The following is a 24,621-nucleotide window of genomic DNA, read 5'->3' as shown; positions in this document are numbered from 1 at the left end:
ATATACATATATATACATACACTATACATAGACTTTATGAGTCAGTGAGTATGCTCTCTGACTCTCTACTGTTTGCTCCCTCGCTGGCATTATCTCCCTGCCTCCCTTCCCCCACTCTCTTTCAGTGACACAGAAAAACTAACGCCGCCCCCTCCCTCTTTGCTTACTCGCCTCTGCCCCCCTTTTCTCCAATGGCAGACAAACACCATACTCCTTTTACTCTTTCTTGCTGTGTTTCACCATTATATCTCCAATTTGCATTTCTCAGCCAAATCACCCATAGGGCATCTCCATCAGCGCACTCTGATCACTTCTATCACGTTGTTGCATGTTCTCCTCTGCCTCCTTGTCACTAAATCAGTGCTGATGCTCTTCTGCAGCCTCCACTGAAAACTGATTTTGCCTAAAAATCCATTGCATGCCCCCCCCCCCCAATTCATTGTTCACTCCATCTCTCTCCCTCCCTCCTCTCCCTCTCTCTCAGCATCACACCCTGGGAACCCACTTTTTTTTCCTCTTCAGTGTTTTATGTTGCCTTTCCCTGCATCTCCCCCCTCCCCATATTCATCTTTGCGTGCTTATTCGCTTCTCTTACTCTAATTTTATGTGCATCTCTACCTCACATTGGCTCTCCACACGTCGCAGCCTAACAGTGCTGTCATAGGCAGGAGGTCACTGTTTTGCATCCAACATGTGAGTGGATTTAAAAACTCTTTTCACTATTGTTTAGCGCACACAGTTGGCTGGCAGTTCTGCATTTTTACTCTTTCTCTCAGTAATCTGGTCAAGGTTCAGTGTGGTAGTCTGGACAGAGATTGGTCAGGTTGATGGGAGTGTGCGTGGATGTTGGTGGGGGTCGGCAGTTGAAGTGTGCCTCTGGTATCTCTGTATGAAGTGAGTGAGGGGTTAGACCCCCGCTAATCCCTGTTAACAGATTAATTATCTTTGGGCAATATCGTGTTGCTGCCGTGTTGTGAAGTCGCTTGGGTGTTAAGCTATGAAGGGCTACAATGCAACGATAAAAGGTCCCTGAGGGGTGTCTCCTCAATCTTAATCCCTCTCTCTCTCTCTCTCTCTCTCTCTCTCTCTCTCTCTCTCTCTCTCTCTCTGTCTCTCTCACTCAATCGCTCTCACTGAGAGCTCCTCTCCCATCCATCAACACAAGCACCTCTCCACTGTCACCAGACAACCATACGATTATTGGCTATTTAATATTTTAATAACTGCAAGAATTATTGGCTTATTTTTCCCTCCTTTTCCCCCCTATTTTGACATATTTTTGGCATGTCTCCAGGCCATTTTTTCAGGATGATCTTTTTTCAAGAGCATCAAGCGTTGACGGCTGGCATTATACCTCTTTGAGTGGGTAAATATTTCACGGACACAGGCAAAGTGAGGACTCAGAAGGAGAGAGAAACCTCCCAACGCGACCGACAGAGGTAAGAGACTGATCTCTCTCCTGCTTAATTGTTGATGTGGTTGCAAAGATTAGTCATCACTCAAGTGAAATATAATATAGATGCACATTACACCACATCGCAGTGTATTGCCAAAATGGATTCATGCTTATCTTTTCAACTATCACACCTAATGGATGGATCGTCTCCCATGGAGAGAATTATTAGATGATGCTCTAATGATTTGATTGTATCCAATTATTTTCCACCCAGTTATACTTTCATCTGTCTCATATTTTCGCCAAGTGCTTTTTGGACTTTTAATTTAATCTTAAGATCATTTTAATATTTTGCTCTGTGTGGGTTTGTCGACTGGGTCAATCGCACGGAAGCATTTTGTCACCATCAACTTGTCATGCTGGACTCTTGCACACATCAAAGGACTGATTCGCTCTGACTTACTTACTATGAACTGCACTCACTTTGAAGGTTCATTGTTGGAACTAAGCATTAATTTTGCAAATGAATGTGAAGTGAAAATTTTATTTTAGTTATTTAGTTATTTCTTTTCCTGTGGCTTCACACAGGAGACCAAGGTACCTTTGCGCCCTTCACAAAATGCTAATTAATTTCTCCTGGCTGATGTAGTGTGTCATGAGACTGTAATGCTTATCTCATAAATTACAGTCATTAAGGTTGCTGTTAAGCTGTTAGATGACTACTCAGGCTGTATGTGAAACATAACAGTTTTTATGAGGCAAATTGGAAATGTGCAGGACTACATTAATTACATCTGATCAAGAGAGGTCTACTGATGTTAAAAAATGAAGGTGGAGATGATTTTTCCTGTGCTGAAGATGATCCTAAATTCAGCTGACAGAGATGCCTCAGCCTTGCTCTCATTAGCTGCCTCACAAAATGGCCCTTTTCTTTACATTGAGACATCATGGAGTCTCATATCATGCAACTGATTTCATTCTCTGTGTTTGAGCTCCATGCAGACTGAACGCATCAGAACATTTTGTTTTTCTCTTAAGAGCTCATGGTTGGGTCCTCGCCATCTCTCTCCTCGTCTCTCCCTTTTTTCTTCTTTTCTCTCTGCCGACTGAGCTCAAAAATCACATTTATTTGGCTTCAGTTATGCAATGGTGTAAGAGCCATGATAACAAGCTGGCAGGAGACATCACTTCAACTTGAGGCTTCCTATCTGTGACAACTGCTGAGTAACTGCTGCTCTTGGACTGTGAACCCCCCTTCACTTCCATTAGCACCTCATTAGGTTGCCTCAGTAACTTTCTGGGTTGCAGGAGAATCCTACCTGAACTTTGACCTGATGTCTGTCATCACTGTCTGACAGATAACCTGCTGCCATGCTGGTGATTCATATTTCTTTATCTTTAATTGTTTGATAATGGGTTCTCTATGGTGTATTCTGCTTGCGTCACGGTGAAAATCATTACTAATACAGTATTGTCATCGATCAAAAGAAATGCTTGTCTATAGTGACCCACTTTTATTGGAGGTGGTGATCACAAGAGGTAGACTGATTCTCCTTTGATTGTGGAATTATTCCCTTGCTTATGATGATTATTATGCCTCTCAAAATGCTTTTATCCTCTCCAAAGTCTGATAAATGTACCTCATAGCCATAATACATCTAATCTAATAAATCCACTCAAGATAAATGATCATGAAGGAATGCATAAATATAACACCAGAGTACAGTAAACACAGTCTGTTTACACTGCTGATGTGTGGTGGATGGATGCAGCTCTCACAGCGTGTGAAGCATCATGTTCAGCACAGTTTTAATAAGGGAAATGGAGTGTTGGCAATGATTCGATTTGTGACAGTTGGGCTGCTGGAACCATTAAGGTGAACAGGCTTATTGTAATGGGCTTAGAGCAGCCCTGTCTGGCCTGCGGGCGAGCTGTTAACTTGTTCTGGGCCATTACTGCCCCAAATCTGAATGGGAAATTGTCTGGCATTGAATGTGACATGTGGCTAAATCTAAACTTTCATCATGCACAGTATTTAACACAATTCTGTGCAATGGATTGTAAGCGTGAATCAACAGGGATAGTACAGTCCCTCAGCAGCGTAGAATACTGTGCTGATTGAAAGTTGTATTGAATAAATAGCAGCTGCATTAAAAGATACTACAATCCAACACAAGCCTTTAATTCAGAATCTATCAGACATTATTGGATCCTGTTAGACTCAAATGCAGAATTGTATCTGCCTGTAATATCAGCATTGAGCTGAGCTGTATAACCCTTTGTATTTAAGCATCAGTGCTGTTGTTGTGAATGGTTCTCTCTCTCTTGAGCTGTCTTAAAACGCTCCTTTCTTAAACAGTAAAGCTCTGATGGTCTTGTAATCAGGGCAGCCGGTATCAGAAGCCTACCAGGCTCTAGTCTCGCCCTCTGTTACCCCTCTGCTCTGTCATTGTAATGAGTATTTCAGTGTATGTTTTGGCTAACCGGATTTGCCCTTTGTATTTACCCTACTTTCTCTCCCCCTTGGCCGGCTTTATGCTGAACACTAAACAGTGGTTGATGAAGGAGTCAAATATATCATTCTTTGTATTACGGTCTTCTCGGTGCCTTATGCAGTGTTCTTCCTCTGCCAGGAAGATTTCTTCAAAGACCCCATAATATCCCCTATATAAACCATGCTGATCCTATAGTATATACCCTTTTTATAAGGTTAGGAGAGACGTCTGTGAATACCAGCACTTTGTCATATAAAGTCATGTAATCTCCCTGTGTCAAGGCAAAACCCCTACGGCTGCAACTAATGATTATTTTTATAATCGTTTAATCTGTTGATTATTTTTTCAATTCATCGATTAATCGTTTATGCTATGAAATGTAGAAAGTGAAAAAGAAGAAAAATAGTAAAAAATGCAAAAAGTTTCCAGACCCCAAGGTTACATTCATTTAATATGATATAAAACAAAGGAAAATCAGAAAATCTCTGAAATGCTGGAACCAGCAAATATTTTACATTTTTGCTTAAATTACTTAAATGATTACCAAAATTGCTGTAATTAATTTTCTATCAATTGCCTGACTAATCAATCAATTGACAAATTGTTTGACTCTAAACACATCACATGCTCAACAAAGAAGGCTGTTTTTTTTAAATATGCAGTCTCAAAAATATTAAAGTGAAGACTGGGACAGGTAAAGCTCATAACACTATTTATGCGTGTAACAAGTTAGCGTTATGCGTTCAGTCATGTATGTGAAGCTTTCAGTTAATGTTGCTGTGAGGAACTGATCTAAGATCAGTGAAGCCAAACTCTGTTGTACCTGAAATGTTACAGGTAAAGCAAAAAACAGAACAACACACTTCAGCCTCTGCTCTGAGTGAGGTGTGCGCACTGATTTACACTCCAGAGAGCTAGTTTCAAGTAACTATGGCTGACATTTTGACCCTCATTTTGCTGAGGTGATCTCTGGTCATAAATTGTCTCCACTGTGCCCGGATGGAGGAGGGACACAGTGGACTGTGAGTGGCTCACAGTGACCTCTCTGTCCTCTCAGCTCAGGCAATGGGCTCAGGAAGTCCTTCACCCCTCCTTACCTTGCCCTCTTCCCTCTCCTCTGCTCTTACTTCACATCCTGGTTGCTCTGACCCCTCTTTCCTCCCTCCTGCAGGGTGGAGGAGGGGACCAGTGGCAGTAGAAAATGGCTGCCATGACAACAGTGCCCAGCTATACCCCTTCGCTGTGGGTGAGAGTGTGTCACGCCCTCCCTAGGCTGGACCTCGCCATGCAGATGAGGGACAACATCTTTGTCCCTGACAGCTGGGAGTACCAGCAGGTAACAGACACCTGCCACAACTGCTAATAACACACTGTAACCACATGCTGTGCTGTAACTGTCCGAGGTGCCACATTGCATAATAATTACAGCCCTGTTGCCCATTTGTAGTTATAAATGTACAGGAATATTGTACTTCAATTAAGTAACTGGATGACGGGCAATTTGCTCTACAGCACACTATAAATTGCTCCTTAAATCCCTGAATGTAACAGCAATCTGCAGAGCTATGATGATGGCATTTACAGCCCTTTAAAACATTTTTCCTGCCAATTTATTGACCTAATTATTGGTGGGAAGATTGCACTAGACCCCTCCAAGAGCCCATTAGCTCATATCTAATCTTTTTCATCTTTCTATTTTTCTACTGCTTTAGATGTTTGAATGCTCTTCTAAACTGTCACTTACACCTCTGCCTCTGTGTATGCAAAGTGGAGATATTTTACACAATTTGGTTTCAGGGAGTGCATGAGATTCAACATGGTGTGAGTCATCTATCAGGTTTCCACAGCTGCTATTGTCTGCATGGTTCTGAACTGTGCAGTTTCTCACTGCAAAATTGCAAGGTTTCATCCTTCTCCGCCAACAGGCTCTCATGAAAACGCTCCAGCTAGCAACGTCTCACAGTGCGTGTTTGTGACTTCTCTGCGGTACAAAGGGTTGGGGGGGGGGTTCAAATTATCCTGCAGAACAGATAGACAAAAGAGACTGAAAGTGCTCTGCGAGAGAGAATGAGAGAGGGAATGAGTAATGCGAGGAGGTTTGCTAAACAGAAGACTGGGCAGAGAGAGAGAAGTGAGGGAGAGTGGGAGTGAGAGAGAGTGGCAGTGAATGTATTTAAGTAGGTCACAGATTATTAATAGAGATTCAGTGGTGTGGATAGAAAGAAAAAGAGGGGAGAATGGGGGAGAGAAAGGGAGTGGGAGCGAGGGAGAGCGTGGGGAAAGAGGGATGGGTGGAGTGGGACAATGGGGAGGGGCTTCAGAGAGCAGGAGGTGAGATAGAGAGAAGGTGGAGGAATGGGGAGTGACAGACAGGCAGATGGATGAAGGATAATACTGTAGATATGTGTTGGAGCAAAATGCATTTCCGTAATGTTGACTTTATGACATGGAGCCTGATCAAAAGCAAAGTTTGATATGGCTTAGTGACATTAATATTCACTCTGGTGCAAAGACAGATTAGAGATTCATGAGTTAAAGCCTTTGAAATAAGTATATTAAATGGTCAAGAATCACCTCAAATTAATTGTGTTAAATGTGTCCCTTTTCCATCTTTGTTAATTTATGTTGCGTGTATATGTATCCCTGATTTTTTCTGCCTCTTTGAAGCACACAATTTATATTCTCATACCTTTTTAATCACCATCTCCTGCTGCTAATGGGGCGGGACAATATGACAAGCTATGGAATTTAACAGGATTATTTGGTATTTCACCCTTTCAAACTGCTATTCTCCACTTCCACAAAATGGAATTAAAGTGCCATTTCTCACATTCACTGATTCATCCGCTTTTTCCCCTCCTCTTCATTTTTTCAGACTCTGCTGGTTTTGTCCAGTTTATCAGCCATTGCTCTCGTTATCTCCCTCTTGGTGGTTCTCTCCTTCCTTATACACTACTGCTGCTGTCACCGTGGTGATCGGGGCGAGGGATCAGAGGAGGAGGAGGAGGATGAAGATGCCAGCACAGGTCACGGTTACAGCGGGAAGAAGGGACGGGGCATCTGCTGTGTCACGTGGGTGGCGGTGGCGGCTGTCACACTGTGCTGGTGAGAAGGAGGATTCAGACATTATTAGCCACAGCGCTCTTTTATTTACATACCCAAGTTGCCTTTTAGTAGTAGTGAAAGAAGTATTCACATCTTTTACTTAATTAAAAGTACCACTGCAACACTGTAAAAATACTCAAGTACAAGTAAAAGTCCTGCATTTAAAAGTACAGAAGTATAATCATCAAAACAAAGTTAGTACGAGTAACTAAGAACAAGTTACTTTGCAGATTTTGATTTTACATACAAAACATATGATGAGCTTATAAAATATGATACATTGCTATAGTATATACAGCAATCAATTAGCTGCACCTCAACCAGCTACAACATAAAAATGGCCCTTAGACATTAATGATTCAATATAATCCACTAATAATAATACAATAATATAATATATAACAATATCACAATTGCAGGATCCATTCTTACAACGAGTACTTTTACTTTTGATACTTAAAGGGACAGTTCAACCCAAAATCAACATTTTTTTTTACCTGTAGTGCTATTTATCCATGTAGATTGTTTTGGTGTGAGTTGCTGAGTTTTGGAGATATCAGCCGTAGAGATGTCTGCCTTCTCTCAAATATAATGGGACTATAGACTTAATAGCTAACTAGTTGGCACTTGGCTTGTGGAGCTCAAAGTGCCAAAAAAATACATTTGAAAAACAGCAATGTCTCTTTCCAGAAATCATGACCCGGTTACTCAAGATAAGCCACAGACCTTGTGAGCAGTTTCATGTAGGAACTATCGGTAGAAAGAAAAAGTTCCTACATGAAACTGCTCACAACAAATCTGTGGAATTTTTTTGGTATGGGTGTATTTTTTGTGTGCTTTGAGCACCACAAGCCGAGTGCCATATAGTCCTATTATATTCAAAAAAGGCAGACATCTCTATGGCGGATATCTCCAAAACTCGGCCGCTCACACCAAAACAATCTAGATGGATATATAGCACTACAGGTAAGAGGAAAAATATGTATTTTTGATTTTGGGGTGAACTGTCCCTTTAAAGTACACTTTGCTGATACTTCATGTTTTGCTCAAGTAAGAGTTTGAATTCAGGACTTTTACTTGTAGTGGAGCATTTTCTTGTTGTGGAATTGCTACTGTTAGAAGAAAGATCTGAATACTTCTTCCACCAGTGATTATTAGATTTTTAATACTGATGCACGATTACTGTCATAGCTGGTCGAAGTGTAGCTAGTTTCCACCAGTTTACTCGAGTGGTTCCCATCCCAGGGGTCAGCCCCCTCCAATGGGTCACAAGATAAATCTGAGGGTTTGTGAGACGATTATGTGTGTAGGAAAGAAGAAACAACAACAATATTGTGAATAATTCTGATACACAAATTTGTATTTTTTTTAGAATCTTTGCTTTTTTTGTGAAATATTGGATTATTTTACCTCTTTGAGCATGAAACAGTTATTTAAAGGAATTCAACAGTTTAGGAAATACGTTTATTTGCTTTCTTGCCGAAAGTAAAATGAAAAGATCGATACCACTCATGTCTGTACAGTAGCTGGAGCCAGCAGCCAATTAACTTAGCTTAGCATAAAGACTGGAAACAGCGGGAAACAGCCAACCTGACTCTGCCGGAAGGTAACTTCTTTATGCTAAGCTAAGCTAATCTCCTTCTGTCTGTAGCTTCATATTTTCCATACAGACATGAAAGTGACATCTAACTCTCTGCAAGAAAGTGAATAAGTGTATTTCCCAAAATGTTGAACTATTCCTTTAAATGAAACCATCTGCAAAATTTAAAGGGGAAAATCACTCTTTGGTGAAACTGCTAACAACTCATACATATCTGAAATGTGGCAAGGGGCGCCAACTAGACACTGTTTTTTTATTTTTACAAAGGATCACAAGTTAAAGATTGGAAACACTGGTTAAATCCTTTAAATACATTGTTTTTATGTTTTTTAGGTAAAATCTTAAACTGGAAAGTAACTGGTAACTATAGCTGTCAGAGCATAGTGTCAGATACAGTACATGCAGTTAAAGTACAATATTTCCCTCTGAAATGTAGTAGAGTTGAAGTATAAAGTAACATACCTGTAAGCTAGAAATACTCACGTAAAGTAGAAGTACTTCAAAATTTAGTACTTGATCAAATGTACTTAGTTACTTTACACCACTGCCTTTTACGTGAAACAGCAACAAAGCTGTGAATCATGAGCTGTCACCCCCCTTCGTCATGTGCTTTTTAGTCTCTCATACAGTCACCAATGTCACTGGAGAGGAAAGGATGCCTGGATGACAGCTGATGGTCATGTTATATTGTTGTTGACCAACCACAGGCCTATGACAGCACTGTGTGTGTTAGTTTGCGTGTGTGGATTTCAGTGGTTCCCCATCATTGTGTGTGCATGTGTGAGGATGATCTCAGCTCACCCACCTACAGTACAGTAGTCATTTACCCACCGGTGTTCCCCTCAGATCTGGTGACCATGCAGTCATCAAGTCAGTACATTTTCTCCGCTGTACATTAAACAGAAATGCTGCTTGACATCTGTCCAATACACTCTGGTATAGTCACTGAGGTGAAGCTCAGCTGCCTTTTAAATCTAAAGTTACAGGCCCAGCTGTGTGCTGTAATAAAATTATAGCACAATTTAATGCTTCAGCAGTGCTTGTTATTGTATTCCAGTCCATTCCCTGCACTTTGATATGCACTGAGACTATATTACTATACCACAGAACATAATGTACTGGGGATCTGATTTCAGCTGTCATAATGATGTCATCTAATACAGACTGTAGGTTGATCGGGTTTGTGTCTCCCCCTTATGGACCGTAATGTAATGTTATGCAGTCGATACAAGAGCTTCCTGTGCTAGACTGGATGAAAAAATAATGCCACAGTTTACCTCTCGAAAATATTTCATGTGACACCCTTTCCTACAGATAGTGGGTGGCCTTTGGTCACAGAAACAGAGTATGTTATTTGAAATGTAGCTGCATTAGACAGCGTTCACATTTGGCAGCTTGAAATGCAAAGCACACACAGACGCAGACACACATTCCTCCTTTTCCCCCTGCTTTCTAATCTGGGTCACATACTTTGTGGGAGATTGGGTCATACCATTCCTCTTGGGTTCGAGGGGATTTGATGAACATCTGGCCCGAGCCTTAATCTGAATATTTGAATAACAGAAAGATGTGTAAACATGTCGCTATGTTTAACATTTCGAATATTTTCCTTGCTGAAGCTTAACCGTTGAGTGCTAAGAGTCAGCTTTTTTCCCCATCATCTGTTTATTCCTTCCCCTGCGCTCCACTGTTGGTATGCTCATCCAGAGCACACATATCCCATCCTCTCCAACGCTATCTCCTTGTGTCACATTCATTTAAAATGTACATACACACTGAATTAAACATTACATTTATGCGTCTGCTATCTGTTCTTCTATCCCCTTCTCTCTCACACACACACACACATATAAATATATACACCCTCCCACAATGTTTTCATGTCTCCTTTTTCCCCCTTTGCAGTGTTGCCATAGGCATCGGTTTCTATGGCAACAGCGAGGCTAATGATGGGATGTATCAGTTGACCTCGTCTCTTCTCACAGCCAATTATACGCTAGCTTCCATCGATCTGCTGGTGAGTGCTGCTCTCCGCAAGTACACCGTCATGCAGAATATCTACCCTGCTTGACGCTCTGTGTGTGTGTGTGTGTGTGTGTGTGTGTGTGTGTGTGTGTGTGTGTGTGAGAGAGAGAGAGAGAAAGAGAGAGAGAGAGGGAGGGAGGATGTGTTCATGTTTACATGTGGTCTGCAGAGAGAGAAAGAAAATCTAAATATAAACTTATGTTTTATCGATTTCCCTGTGGTCAGACAGTGGTTTATGTGTCAGACTGCTGAATGTCCTCCTCCTCCTACTGCGCTCTGTAGAAGATACAGCACAGGAAAACTATTAATGAGGGGGAGTTAATCAGTTCGGCTCATATCCATTCATATCAAGGAAACATATCAATAATTAAAATTAGAGCAATCTGACCCTAATAAAGCAACAGCATTAGTTACCAGGGAAAGAGAGAAGCAATACACACATAGACAATGGACACAATAATCTGTTAATCAAACTTTTAAGAATTATTACACTTAAGAACGCTCGAAAGAGCCAGTTTAAGAGTAAAACATTTATTTGCTAAAAGTGAAGACACATTTATTAAGAAACAGTTAAAGCAAAGTGTAACCTGTAAGAGCAACTCCCATGTGATCACTGAGATGGACATGGAAATGGAAACCCAAAGAAAACCTAACTGGAACAAATAATAGGCTTAAAACTACTCTATTCTGAATTAGAGACATAACAAATGATTCATCATGATTGCACAGTCATTTCAAAACATGTCTCAAAGGCGTGTGCTCAGTTCTGTCTCTGTACTGCAGCCATCTATTATCTTCTCTTAACCAACTTAAGAGACCTTGAGGTGTCGTATATTTAAGGATATTTTCATGGTAAATAGCTTTTGTTCTTAAGTTTGCAAGTCGCGGATTTTTCACTTAAGTCCAAAATCTCACTTTAAGCAGTTTAATAAATGCTGGACCTGAGCTTTAACTTGTGTTATAGATTATGTGAGACATGCATTAGCAAGCTGAGGCACCAAGATACCCACCATCTTAAGTTCTCTATCTCCATAACACAACCACTCCACATAAAATCATGGTGGGCCACAAAGTAGATAATCAGCTCTACTTTGCGGTTTCCGTCCCACTTAACTCCCCTAACATTCTTCCTTCCGCCCTCTCCAGATTTCAGACACAATATCTGGGCTGCAGCTGTCTATCTCTGGCCCTCTGACCTCAATGGAAGAGCTCTTTACCGGCAGTAAACCCTTCCTGGTGTCAACGCGGAACTGCCGGAGGTTATCTGAGAATGTGGTCAACCTCCTCTCCTCCATCTCCCTGGCTCGGTCCAGTGTCGACGCAGGCCTGGGGAATGACAGCAGTATCAGCGGGGCGTCCATCATACCTCTGACCCCGGTACCTCCCTCTGTGGCTCCTACAGTGGTGCCAAGCAACAGCTTAATGCCCAACCCCTTCTCACCTGGCTGGGCGGCCAACACGTTGATGGTCAATGAGGACTACAGGTGAGGCTGCAGTCCAGAGTGGCCCTCTGGATTGATGAGTAGATGTTTAATTTGGACCAAATACACATTGGAAATAGATTTTTTACATTTTTTTTATTATTATTAGTTAATAATACTAAGTAGTGTCCGGATCTGTTCCAATATGCATATTAGGGGTATGTATCTATGTATTTCAAATGATTCAGTACATAATCTGATATATCTAACATATTTCTGTATGATACAGTACACTGCGATTCAAAGCCAATTCAATAAAATTTGTTTCAGATGCAGTTTAGTTAACACTTATTTTATGGGTCTGTAATTTCCAAATAATTAAAAAGAAAATTCAAAGTAGTTCCCTGGAAAGAACTATATAATTTGGCACTAAGTCAAATAGAGACAGTGTTGAATTTGTCACCTGAACATGCAAAAATGTCAAATCAACATACTGTATATGAGGAATAAAGTTTCCAGTTATAATACAATAATGCATTATTTAATTGAAGCAGTTCTTTCAAGCAAAAAGCAAATCTCCCTATAATTAGTACTAAAGACGAACTTCCTAGGAAACATCACCTAATTACGGACACGTAAAATAAAAGTGTTACTGTGATATTATATTGATTAATCTCAAATGAAAGATTTGATATTTTTACTTGTTTATGAACAAGTAACTACATGCTTGGAATCAGAAATGCCCTCTACTGCCGCACCAATAATAGTAAACATTGGCAGCGATAGTCAGCTTTCTGGGAAACAAGAGTATAGCTGTTCTTTTTTTCTGCTTACCATTTGACCTCTGATAGAGATGCTCATAAATTATATTTGCTTCTCTTAGTAATTGTGCAAGAAGTAATGATTCCTCTAAAGTGTGCTTAAACAGTTTCCAATAAAATAGATGGTGTAACTCCATTCTTATAATTTCCACAAATAAAACAATCAGAATTCTTGTTCTTCCCATTTACGAAACTCACTGTCCACTAACACTGATCTGTCAGTTTTCCAAACCAGTAGTTTGACATTGCGGCCATAAACACATAAATTTACTTTTTGCAACTTGCTCAGCACAAGCATCTGGAGTTAAACTGCAATCAGTCCTTGAGTACATTTTTATGGGAATTAGAATAAAAAGTAAACTTTAGTAGAATCTAGCACACACTTCCAGTCTCCTCTTAAAAACATTTTCTATTCTGACAAGTTCATGTAGTAAATAAGCAGACAGGAGCAAGTTTCACAAATATCAGCGTGTACAGGCTGTTTATCACCACTGCCACACCCCTGTTCTTAAGAGGCTGAGGAAACTATTCTAACGAGCCTTTCATAAATGTTGCATCTTTATTAAGATGGCGGGGTTCATTGAGGTAATGCAATGGAAACTAAATGTATACATAATGGGTTGATGGGATGCTTTTAAATTCCATACTCCATAATGGACACACTTAAATTGACTGAAAAGTCCATAACTATATCATAGTATTGATAAACAATGTCCACTGTAATAACAACATGAAAGTACTGCTTCCCATAAACAAACACACACAGCAAACACAGAAGATGTAATTTATCACTGCCTTTAAACAGTGAGAGGTTATGTAAGGTTCAGCCTCATCCTAACTTCACCACTTCCCTCCTACAATGGAGTCTTGTGTCTGCCCTATGTTAGATAGCAAATAAAGCAATTCAAGCTGAACATAGACACACATAGACACGAGCGAATGTCTCGTTTTTTCTGTTTAACAGAGATATCCCAGATCAGCAGTGTTATCAGAATCCTAATAATCTTATTACACTTCTCAGCAGTTTTAATTCTGGGAACAGCGGAAAAAAAGAAGCAGGTTTTAATCCCAGATCAGGTGGAAAATTGTGAATGTGCTGAAAGGAACACTGTATACTTCACACATCACCAAAAAAAAAAGAAAGAAAAAGGACTACGAAATCAAAACTAATACGCTTTTTTATAAATATACAAGATGCCAAGCTTAAAATTGCAGCTGAAAAAAGAAACTAGTCAGTAGACATTTTAGCCTCGAGGCTAAAGTGTACCAACCTCAGATGTATTATAGCAGTGGTTCCCAACCTCACAAGGGCCCCAAGATAAATCTAAAAGGTCCCAAGATGATTAAAGAGATAAGAAAGAAAGATTTACATTTACCTCTCCAGACCTCTAAAACCCTTTAGAATAAAACAACCTGAGAAGGACAAATCACTCTTTGGTTGAACTAATTAAGCTAATTAACAATTGGTGAGTCACATGAACTCACTACTGCTGCCACTTTGAACAACTTCATACTTGACTGAAGGTCAAGACTGTACGTTATTACAACCAGGTAGTCACATCCCATTTCTTACCAGAAGATCTTTAAAGACATCATGTCTCCTACTGGATCAACTCCTCCAGCAGGACAGAGATTGGACATTATACTAAATCTCTCCCTGACAAAATCAAAATGAAAACCATAATTTGCTATTTTGCTAATGCTAAATTTATGCTAAATTTGCAACCCACTAGCTAACACAGGTTACCAAATTTAGTCCGACCATTCTTGTGGGAAAAATCTGAAAATCTGAAAAACGTCCTCACAGTAACAACTACCACTGAGGCGAAAATTCCTTTACAGCATCTGCTTGTGTCACACTGCAGCATGGAAAAGCATTTGAAGGGTCAAGGTTCAATTTATACATCCATAAAAACATTGAAATTAAAGTGTTCCCATCCTAATCAACCAACCAACCAATCAATCAACTACCTAAACATAGTAAATAAGTACACATAAAATAAAACCATAAACAATAACAACAACAATATAAAACTACAGACCATAAAATTAAATTAAAATTACAATTCCTTCTTACAAATTTCTGGCTGTACTATAGTATCTCCTGTGGGACAAAACAGCATAACATACCAATTGTTCTATGATAACAACAAATAGCCCCATGTTTTGTACTAAATTGCTCCTTTTTGTGCATGTGTTGTAACCATTTTAAATCGTAGTTTGAGTTTGAGTTAAGATTTATTCGGTTAAACTACTTGTTCTAAGGTAAAGAATATTCTTTCGCACTCAACATTTATAACAGTTTTTTAATGCAATGGAATTTACTGTATGTGGTGTTTGTGTGTTTCTTTGTTATAGGTGGCTGTCATACGTGTTGTTGCTGCTGCTTGACCTCATAGTGTGTCTGTTCATCCTGCTGGGACTGGCCAAGCAAGCCCGTTGGCTGCTCATCCTGTGAGCACACACACACACACACACACACACACACACACACACACACACACACACACACACACACACATCTTATCTCGTATCTTTAGACACAAACCATACAACATTGGATTGATGGTTAGGGTGTCCTCTTGGCTGAAGAGTTTGTGCTGTTCCCCCACAGGATGACCGTGCTGGCCTGGCTGGCTCTCTTCCTAAGCTGGGGCTCCCTGGGCTTGGAGACCGCCACTGTAGTGGTGAGTAGACCCAGTAAAAATGCTCTGGTGAGCGGGGTGGCTAGAGGGAAGGAGCAGAGGGATGAAGGGCTGGAGGAACAGGAAGTGAATTGGACTGTCATGGGAGGGATTGGCTGGCTACAACTGAGGGAAGAGAGCTATAGGAGGCCGAACCCGGATGGCAGGCCAAAGCCGTGTGTGTGTGTGTGTGTGTGTGTGTGATTTCTGTGCCCATTGTGCTAAACCGTGAAAAGACCTGCCTCCTAGGGAACGCTGCAGTCATGGCAGAGGACCAAAAAGGCAGAAAAATGGGGCAGAGATTAAAGATTCAATGTGCGTGTGCACGAGTGTGTTTGTGAACAAAGTGTGTTTGTGCATTAAAGTGCGTGTTTTTCATGTAAGTGTGTTTGCAAGTGTGTGGGTGTTTGGCTTCGAGAAGTAAAGATGGAAGATGAAGAGAAGTGCTTTCAACAAGAGTGAGGAAGGGAGAGGAAGAGCGGGAGAGTGCATCTCAACATCAGTTTAAGAGAGAGAGAGAGCTGAAGTGAGTGATAGAGAGAGAGAGTGGGTAAACCATCAACAGTGCAAGGCTTGAAGATGTTGCTGGCCACCTTTAGAGGGCAGTGACATTTATCAAGAACAAAACACAGAGAAAGTTCGCCCTGTGAAGTTTGGTCGAACTCTTTGAAGGGGAGACTGTTTTGGTCTGGGCTGTGGGTGTGTGAAGAGGGTAAATGGTGGCTGTTTTTCTCCACTGCTGCCTACTTTAAGAGTCTCAGTGTCATGTGGAGCTGGCAGGAGATGTCCCAAGGCCTGTGGGTCCACACAGAGCCGCTCTGTCCCTGGTCACTGACAGGGAAACAATGGGCCAGCTGTTGGCCTGCCCACTTTATTCTGTCCTGGGTCGTTGCTTTTCCTTTCAGTCGCTGGGCTCTCTGTGTGGCTCTCACTCCCTCTTCTGGTGGGGCGATCTCAAACTGAGTGTGGGTGTACTACCTCTCACTTGAGTGCATCCTCTTCAAAAATAGGCCAGAAGGTACAGCAATGTGTAGCGATGATATGGAAAAAAAGGTTAGCAGAGGGGAGGATATGAGTGATGAGCTAATGGAAAGAAAACTAGATGTCAGAGCGTAGCGCACGTTTATCCAGGGCAGCATGTGATGCAGGCAGATCAATATTTGCCACTATATTGTGAGCTGCTGTCAGATATCGGAGGAGGTAAGTATGTCAGTCGGTCAGTGTGTCTGCTAACTTTTCCCCTGTGATCATTTTCTCTTGCCCTCCCTATTTTGCCTCATCCATCCTGCTGTCTTTATTTTCCTGTCATCCTTTCTTACTCTCCCCGTCACTCTTGCTGCACTGCCAGGCTCTCAGTGACTTCTGCTCAGATCCAAACATATTTGTCCTCAACTCCACCCACTTCAACACCGGGACCAGCTCAGGTACAGTATTAATCTGCCCCTGTACAAGCAACACTCTCTGAAAGTGCTGGTTGTTTTCCATTTCTGCAATGCACTTGATTTACCTCCCAGCTGTGCTTATATCAGCACAATCTAATATAATGAGTTAAATGTTCCCACAAATCTTTTCTATTGTGCTCTAATCTGCTGTGCACTGGTGTTTTGTTGGCCATTCAGATGTGTTGGATTATTACCTGACCTGCAGCAGACGCATGAACAGTCCATTCCAGCAGGTAATGTGACCTCTGTCAGTTACATGTCTTATGTATATAACATTGTATTTAGCTGACACTCTTACCCTCACTGAAGTAAGTGTGCAGGTTGCATGTCAGACTTGCTCAAGGCCAGTTAAGGACAATTTATTTGAGGACGGGATGCACAGCTGTTGCTACGTGTCCTGTCCTTAAATGATTTGCTCTCCAGCTACACTCTCAGCATATTAATGGTATATTTGAGCAATAACACAAAATTAAAGCTCTTAACTCCACTGACTTGTTGCTGACTTCAGCTGCTGACCCAGTCGCAGAGGGCACTGTCCAACATTCACACACACCTCTCCAGTCTGGACAGAAATGCTCTCACACAGTTCCCCAAAGCTGAGGTACGTTATAACGTGTAACTATGCAGCTTAAGAAAAAACATTTCTATCGCCTTTTTTAGTGATTTTTCTAACTTGTCGCAAATTTTTCATCATTGCAGAAATCACTCAGGGAGGTTCAGCAGATACTCAACTCCACAGAGGGCAACTTTCATCAGTTGGTGGCACTACTGAACTGCCGAGGTCTGAATAAGGTAACACAAAGCGTAGTGCATACAGGACCTGTACTAATGACCAAGAACAGCTAATTACCAAACTACTGCTTCTTTATTTTTATTGATATATCTGTCCATTTTCTTTTAGGATTACATTGACTCTTTGAAAGGCCTGTGCTATGATGGGATGGAGGGATTGCTCTACCTCTCCCTTTACTCTTTCCTCTCTGCTCTGGCCTTCACTGCCATCCTCTGCTCTCTGCCCGGTGCCTGGAGGAGCTTCCCCAGGTGAGAAAAAAAGAGAAAGTGGGAATATGTGTGTAGTGTATTGCTGCTTTTTTGCAGTTGTTTCTATTAATTTCTAATAGAAATAAGGACAAGTATGACATTGTTATTGTTATGCACTCACAATTTATACACTATGAATTGCCGAGCAAAAACACTGCCAAAAGTAGTAAAAGAATTGAACAGTGCGAGTAGATTGATCTTGGGTTGAAGATCCTGAAAAGCAATAAATCCATCTTGTCCAACAATGTCGGGGGGGACATATACTCCTCTCCTCCACCATTCATTAAAAAAATTATGTGCAAATCATCCACAATCAGATAATGATTACAAAATGTTGGGGTTTTCTGCATGCCATACAATGCTGCTTGGCATACAGTGTGGAAATATTTAGTGTATTTGAGATAGTTGGTTCAAATTTTGCCTTGAAATTTTTCAAATGAAAATTGGAACATGCAAGTCTAGCACTAATAGGGATACAGTAATACTACAGTATTACATAAAAATGACCAGTAACAGCTGGAAGTTTGGCTCTCCTCAACCCACTTCTAGGTGAATTTGATCTCTTTTTTGCGAACAGCTAGAGTTTAGTATTCAGAAGTTTGGTAGCAGCGGCACAGGTTTGTTGGATCTGCTGCAAGTGGATATGGAGCAGGTAGTTAGTTCCAGGTACGCTGAAATCCATGAAAACCCTCTTCAAGTGTCATCAGCTAACAGCAAGATTTAGTTTTGTGTTTTGTGCTGCTAGAGCAGCAATCCCGTGGATCAGTAGTTTGATGTTTTCTGTGGTGACTATTTGTGGATAAATTCATAATTTTTACCAAATGAAGTGTGCATCTCATACTTTTTTGTCTTTGAATATTAGCATCTAACTAATCATGAACAGTGATCGAGAGAATAAATGGAGCTGTCTTGTAAGATGTCTTTTAATTTAAAAAAGATCTATAATGAAAATGGAACTATAACAATGAATACAGCTTTATACAAGGTATAAAGTCACAGTAGTACTCATCACTTCGCTGCTCACACATGTCCCTCTTTCTCTCTTTCATGGACGATGACAGTGAATCAGAGGACTACGAAGACTCGGACAGCGAGAGTGAGGACCCCTTCACCTCCCATCAGGCACGTAGACAGACGGCCTCGGGGTCTCAGCGAGGGGCCATGGCCCCCTTCTATAATTACCCGGGGGCCGGGTGGACACCCCCCTTTTCTAGCGCGCCGCCCCTCCCGTGAGTAACACAGACACACAGACACGCAGACAGACAGACAGACATAGCGTCCCAGATGTTGCAAGAGGAGGAGGAGGTTGCTCTTAGATACAGCTTTGGCATCAAGCTCGTGTTTCTGTGTCGAGATCTGTACCTATGGGCAACGTTTATACTGATTCCCCCAGATTAGGGATTGTAAAAAGGCCAGGATGCAGCATTACAACACAGAGTATACTTAAACAACACACAGAGACTGACTGAGCACTATTGAAACGTTTTTGTGCAGACACATAGTCTTTTTGGTGAAACATTCAGCTTGAAATCACCCATTTCCCCCTAAAAACAGTTATAATTGTATTCATGACATACTTAACAGATGTTGGTCATAATGCACACCTATCTTTACAAGAGAGAGTAGTGGAAGTGCAGGATAGTCAGCTAGGTTTACACACTTTTGTATACACACACACACACACACACACACACACACACACACACACATATATATATTTATATATATATATAGATACATGTAGGATTAGTCCAAATCCACAGAGCTGTCAGGTTAAGCACATGCATTGCAGACAGACACACAGACAGGTCAATATGGACTACAGTGTAGGCAGAGAAACAGACACAACTCCAGAGGTCTGTCTGTCTGTGTGTCTGTCTATTCGTCTGTCGACTGTTTCAGGACAGACGATGTAGGCCGCTCGGTCATTTCACTGATCTTGTCTCAAATGGCGTCCTGTCTCCTAAACAGTAGTAGACTACTGCTGTGTTGGGGGGAGGGTGTCATTGACGAGGCCGCGCTCGTAAAAACTCCGGCGATGTGAGGCTCAGGTTGACTATAGGTAACCCCCCCCCCCCAAACCCCCTACTGCATCACTCTCATCTGTCTCCTCACTGTCGTGTCCTCAAGATATTTCTCTGGATCTGTCCTTGCTGCTTTGCTCTCTATCATACCTCTTGCTTCCTTTTTTGGTTCTCCCTCTTTCTCACTTTCAATTTTCTCATCTTATTATGTTTCTTCCCTTTCTCCCTCGCTGGTGTTTCCGAGCTAAGTTAGTGCTCTGAAAAACCTAATCGTGGACTATTTAACTTCCTATTCTAATGCCATCTGATCATCTTGACTGCTCCCATATTTAGTATTAACACAGAAATACAAGGATACTGACTAAACTAAACTGTCAAGGCTCAGAAACTCAGCTAGCACTAAAAATAAAGTCCACTCCTCTTTAATGGAATCTGCTCGGGATTGCTTTAAAAGCTTTCTGGGGTTTATCATGCAGATAAACAGATTAATTAGGAAAACAACATTATAGCTGAAATGGGACTGGTGAGTCACACCCAGCTCTAAATGCATGTAATTGCAGATTATTGTATAAACCCTGCTGTGCATCATCAGTAAGGAGTGGACTGTACATCTGCTGCTGGTGCTCACAGTGCCTTGCTTGAGTGCCAGTAAAACTAATACCTACTAGTTATACTGAGTGCTGTGTTTTTCCGCACTATATTTCTAACCGCTCTTTCTCCTTCTTTCCTGTTACCTGTCCTTGGGTCCTGTCACCCCGCGGCCCCCCCGTCCCCTCTGTCTATCTCAATGTGTCTCACCTGTTTCCCTCTCTTCTTCATCCTCCATTCCTCCTCTCCCTCTGTCCTTGTCTCTTTCTATCTCTATACAGGACTCCAAACGTTTCCTCCAATGGCAACCCTGGCTATGAGAGCCTCCCCTTGACTGACAGGCAGTCCCCACCCCCCTCTGTGAGTTCCTCTGTACTTGTGACGCCATCGCAATCTGTGCCATTTTATCGTTGCTGTTAGTGCACACGCTCGCTTTGATAATCAGTATCAAACGGACTAACATGGTAGTGACGAGGCTTCGACCTCGCAGGACCCTGTGGGCTGGCCTTTTCTTTTTGATTTGCTTCAAAATTTGAAAGAAAAAGAATTTACATATTTTCACTGTTACTACATAACTCTTTGTGACTAACATAAATCTGAGAGCTCTTTGTTTTATTATCACTATCTGACCATTTTATAGAGCACCTTATCCTCACCATAACAATTTTAATGAATAACAAACATTCAGCCTGAAAGTTCATTCTTGACCTCGGAAACAGTAGTTTGATGAAAGAAGGAAAAAAATTTTACTAGCTTTTTTTCTGCAGCATTCAATCCTGTTTCATGGTCTTTGTCACTGGATGACCATGAGACACGAGATGAGATACTATATATACAGGTGCATCTCAAAAAATTTGAATATCGTGGAAAAGTGCATTAGTTTCCGTAATTTAATTCAAAAAGTGGAACTTTCATATATTCTAGATTCATTACACATAAAGTGAAATATTTCAAAACGTTTTTGTTTTAATCTTGATAATTACGGCTTACAGCTCATGGAAATCAAAAATCCAGTACCTCAAAATATTAGAATAAAGAATTTAGAATAATAATAATAATAAAACTTTATTTATAGAGCACTTGTCAAAACAAAGTACAAAGTGCTTCACAACAAGAGAAATAAAATACCACAGTGAATGACGAAATATTAAGAAATAAAATACATAAAATATACAAAAGCAATAAAATAAACAGCCAGTTCAGGTAAAATCAGGATATGCTTTCAGATAAAAATGTGTTTTGAGAAGGGACTTAAACGAAGACACTGACTCAGACAACCTAATTTCTTCAGGCAAGTTGTTCCAGAGCCTCGGGGCCCTGATGGCAAAAGCTCTGTCCCCCTTAGTTTTCAACCTGGACTCAGGAACAGACAGGAGACCCCTGCCCGAAGATCTCAAACTACTTGAAGGTTAATACAGAAATGTCGACCTGAGAAGAGCTAATTAACTCAAAACTGAGGACTGAGGCTGGAGTCAGTGCATCAAGAGCCACCACGCACAGACGTGTCCAGGAAATGGGCTACAAGTGTTGCATTCCTGGTGTCAAGGCACTCCTGAACCAGAGACAACATCAGAAGCGTCTTACCTGGGCTAAGGAGAAAAAGAACTGGACCGGTGCTTAGTGGTCCGAAGTCCTCTTTTCAGATGAAAGTCAATTTTGCATTTCATTTGGAAATCAAGGTCCCAGAGTGTGGAGGAAGAGTAGAGAGGAACAGAATCCAAGTTGCTTGAACTCCAGTGTGAAGTTTCCACAGTCTGTGATTATTTGGAGTGCCATTTCATCTGCTGGTGTTGGTCCACTGTGTTTTTAAGTCGAGAGTCAATGCAGCTGTCTACCAGGAGATTTTAGAGCACTTCATGCTTCCATCTGATTTCCTTTTCCAGCAGGACTCGGCACCTCTCCACAGTGCCAAAACTACTAGTGACTGGTTTGCTGACCATGGTATTACTGTGCTTGATTGGCCAGGTATTGTCAAGAAGAAAATGAGAGACACCAGACCCAACAATACAAATGAGCTGAAGGCCACTATCAAAGCAACCTGGGCTTAAATAACACCTCAGCAGTGCCACAGGCTGATTGCCGCCACGCCGCATTGATGCAGTAATTCGTGCAAAAGGAGCCTTGACCAAGTATTGAGTGCATAAATTAACATACTTTTCAGAGGGTCGACATTTCTGTATTATAAATTATTTATTCTAATATTTTGAGACTGAGATTTTTGATTTCCATGAGCTGTAAGCCGTAATTATCAAAATTAAATCAAAAAAAGGCTTGAAATATTTGACTTTATGTGTTATGAATCTAGAATATATGGAAGTTCCACTTTTTGAATTAAATTAAATCAAAAATGTTATCACTTAACCAAACTTTCAGTCTCATGATGACTTAACTATCTCCATGACAACTGAGCAAACTCCATGCATTAAGACCATAAGCTGCATTTGAAAGCTTCATAAAAAGCTAGTAAGAGGACCTTGATGTTGTTTTTTTTTGTTGTCAAATAATCTTCATAATTGACTGTAATTGACTTAACAGTTACTTTTGAAGAAGGAAGTTATATAATATTAAAAGCCTCTTCAAATTCTGTACCTTTACTTATTCTTCTCTGTTCGTTCTTGACCATAGAAACCATAGTAGTCAAAAAACTTAAGGTCTCCTGAGTTTTATTTGAATAATGTGAATAATGTGTTCATGCCTGTTGGTCAGATAGTGAGCAAAACAGACAAACAGTAGCAAACAGTCTGCTACTCTTGATGAGGTGAATAACATATTTTGTTCTCTTCTCTTTCATTTTCTCTCAATACACCTTTGGACCATCTCCACCTCTCTTCTCTTGAATCCAATTGTCTGTTCTGGATGTACAGTACTCTCCCAGCATGCTGACTGGTTACGGGGGAGGTCAATCACACCCCAACCCTGCCCATTCGCGGAACCTGTATTCACGTTGATTATTATTTTTTTGTTAGGAAATGTATAGAAAAAAAAGTTTAGTTTTCATATGAATGGACACTTGAAAAAGAAACTAATCTAAATAAAATGAATGCTAGGTGTGAATTCAAAGTGCGTAACGTCAGTACCACTGAATATTATTATTATTAGAAGCACTTAAAAGAAACAGGTCTAAATGGACTGTTGCTATAACTGACAATGATAATGCTGATAGGATGGTTGTGCAAAGATATGAACCAAGTCCACTTGGTCTAAATTACTTCCCCTTGTCTGTCCAAACTCTGTGTAAACTGTGAAGTGGTGAGGCAAGTCAGAATGGTATTGACGTTACTACGTTGTAGTTTTATATTCTTAAATGTATCAGTACCACCAATTTATTTTGTTTTATTAAGTTTTTATATAAATATTGTTGTAGAAAAGCACTGGCACGTAGCAACAAGACACATTTTTTTCTGTGAATGGTTATGCAGTTCCCGCACTTGGTATCATTTTTTTATTATTACTTTTTATAGGTGGCAATTCTGTATTTTCCTTGTATTACCTTATGGTATTCTGTATATCTCACTGTCTATAATATCTGAATAATCATGAACCTTTGCTCTTAAAAAAAAAAAATACTTGAGGGCTACCAAGACCCTGTTTTAATGATTGAATGGAGAACTACAACTGCCACTCAAGTCTTGAGAGTGGAGAACTACAAATCCAATGCAATGACAGCAGGTACATAGCAATATGATTCTTGCTACTGGTGCTGCAGTAGCCCTACCGTAACTAGCAATAATAACTATGTATAGCATTGGGTTTCTGAGATCTCTCCAAGATGTTTTGTATATATATGCTATGGTATGTTGGAGATTTCATTGAATCCCCCGTCCTTGCCAATTGACCTTGTTAACCCTTGAATTGAGTTTGTATGGTTATCAATGCTCCTTTTGAATGGCATCCTTTTACACTCGAGAGTCTAATATAAATAAAAATAACTTCAATAACCTTCACCTGGTCTTCATCATGTCTACAAGTCAATGCAATG

At 40.7% G+C, this 24,621-nt stretch overlaps 1 protein-coding gene across 4 annotated transcripts; it reads left to right on the top strand.

Moving 5' to 3' along the window:
• The first annotated feature begins 538 nt into the window (after positions 1–538).
• Positions 539–24,586, top strand: ttyh1 (tweety family member 1). 4 transcript variants are annotated; one of them, XM_044206904.1, is made up of 16 exons: positions 539–693; positions 1,295–1,439; positions 5,063–5,227; positions 6,767–6,996; positions 10,502–10,613; positions 11,768–12,105; positions 15,222–15,317; positions 15,478–15,550; positions 16,896–16,971; positions 17,167–17,222; positions 17,498–17,590; positions 17,689–17,781; positions 17,891–18,030; positions 19,092–19,259; positions 20,924–21,002; positions 23,507–24,586. In XM_044206904.1, exons 3-16 carry the CDS (start codon positions 5,093–5,095, stop codon positions 23,588–23,590), a joined length of 1,773 nt encoding a protein of 590 aa, XP_044062839.1. In that variant the 5' UTR covers positions 539–693; positions 1,295–1,439; positions 5,063–5,092; the 3' UTR covers positions 23,591–24,586. The 4 variants fall into 4 exon arrangements, with proteins under 4 accessions (XP_044062839.1, XP_044062841.1, XP_044062840.1 ...); XM_044206907.1 differs by lacking the exon at positions 539–693 and having other exon boundaries at positions 1,123–1,439; positions 19,092–19,152; XM_044206906.1 differs by lacking the exons at positions 539–693; positions 20,924–21,002 and having other exon boundaries at positions 1,122–1,439; positions 19,092–19,152.
• The last annotated feature ends 35 nt before the right edge of the window (positions 24,587–24,621 follow it).

Source organism: Siniperca chuatsi, linkage group LG9 (genome assembly GCF_020085105.1).
Source record: "Siniperca chuatsi isolate FFG_IHB_CAS linkage group LG9, ASM2008510v1, whole genome shotgun sequence".
Lineage (NCBI taxonomy): Eukaryota > Metazoa > Chordata > Actinopteri > Centrarchiformes > Sinipercidae > Siniperca > Siniperca chuatsi.
Note: the sequence above shows the minus strand (reverse complement) of the source record. Positions and strands in the feature narration are given on the sequence as shown.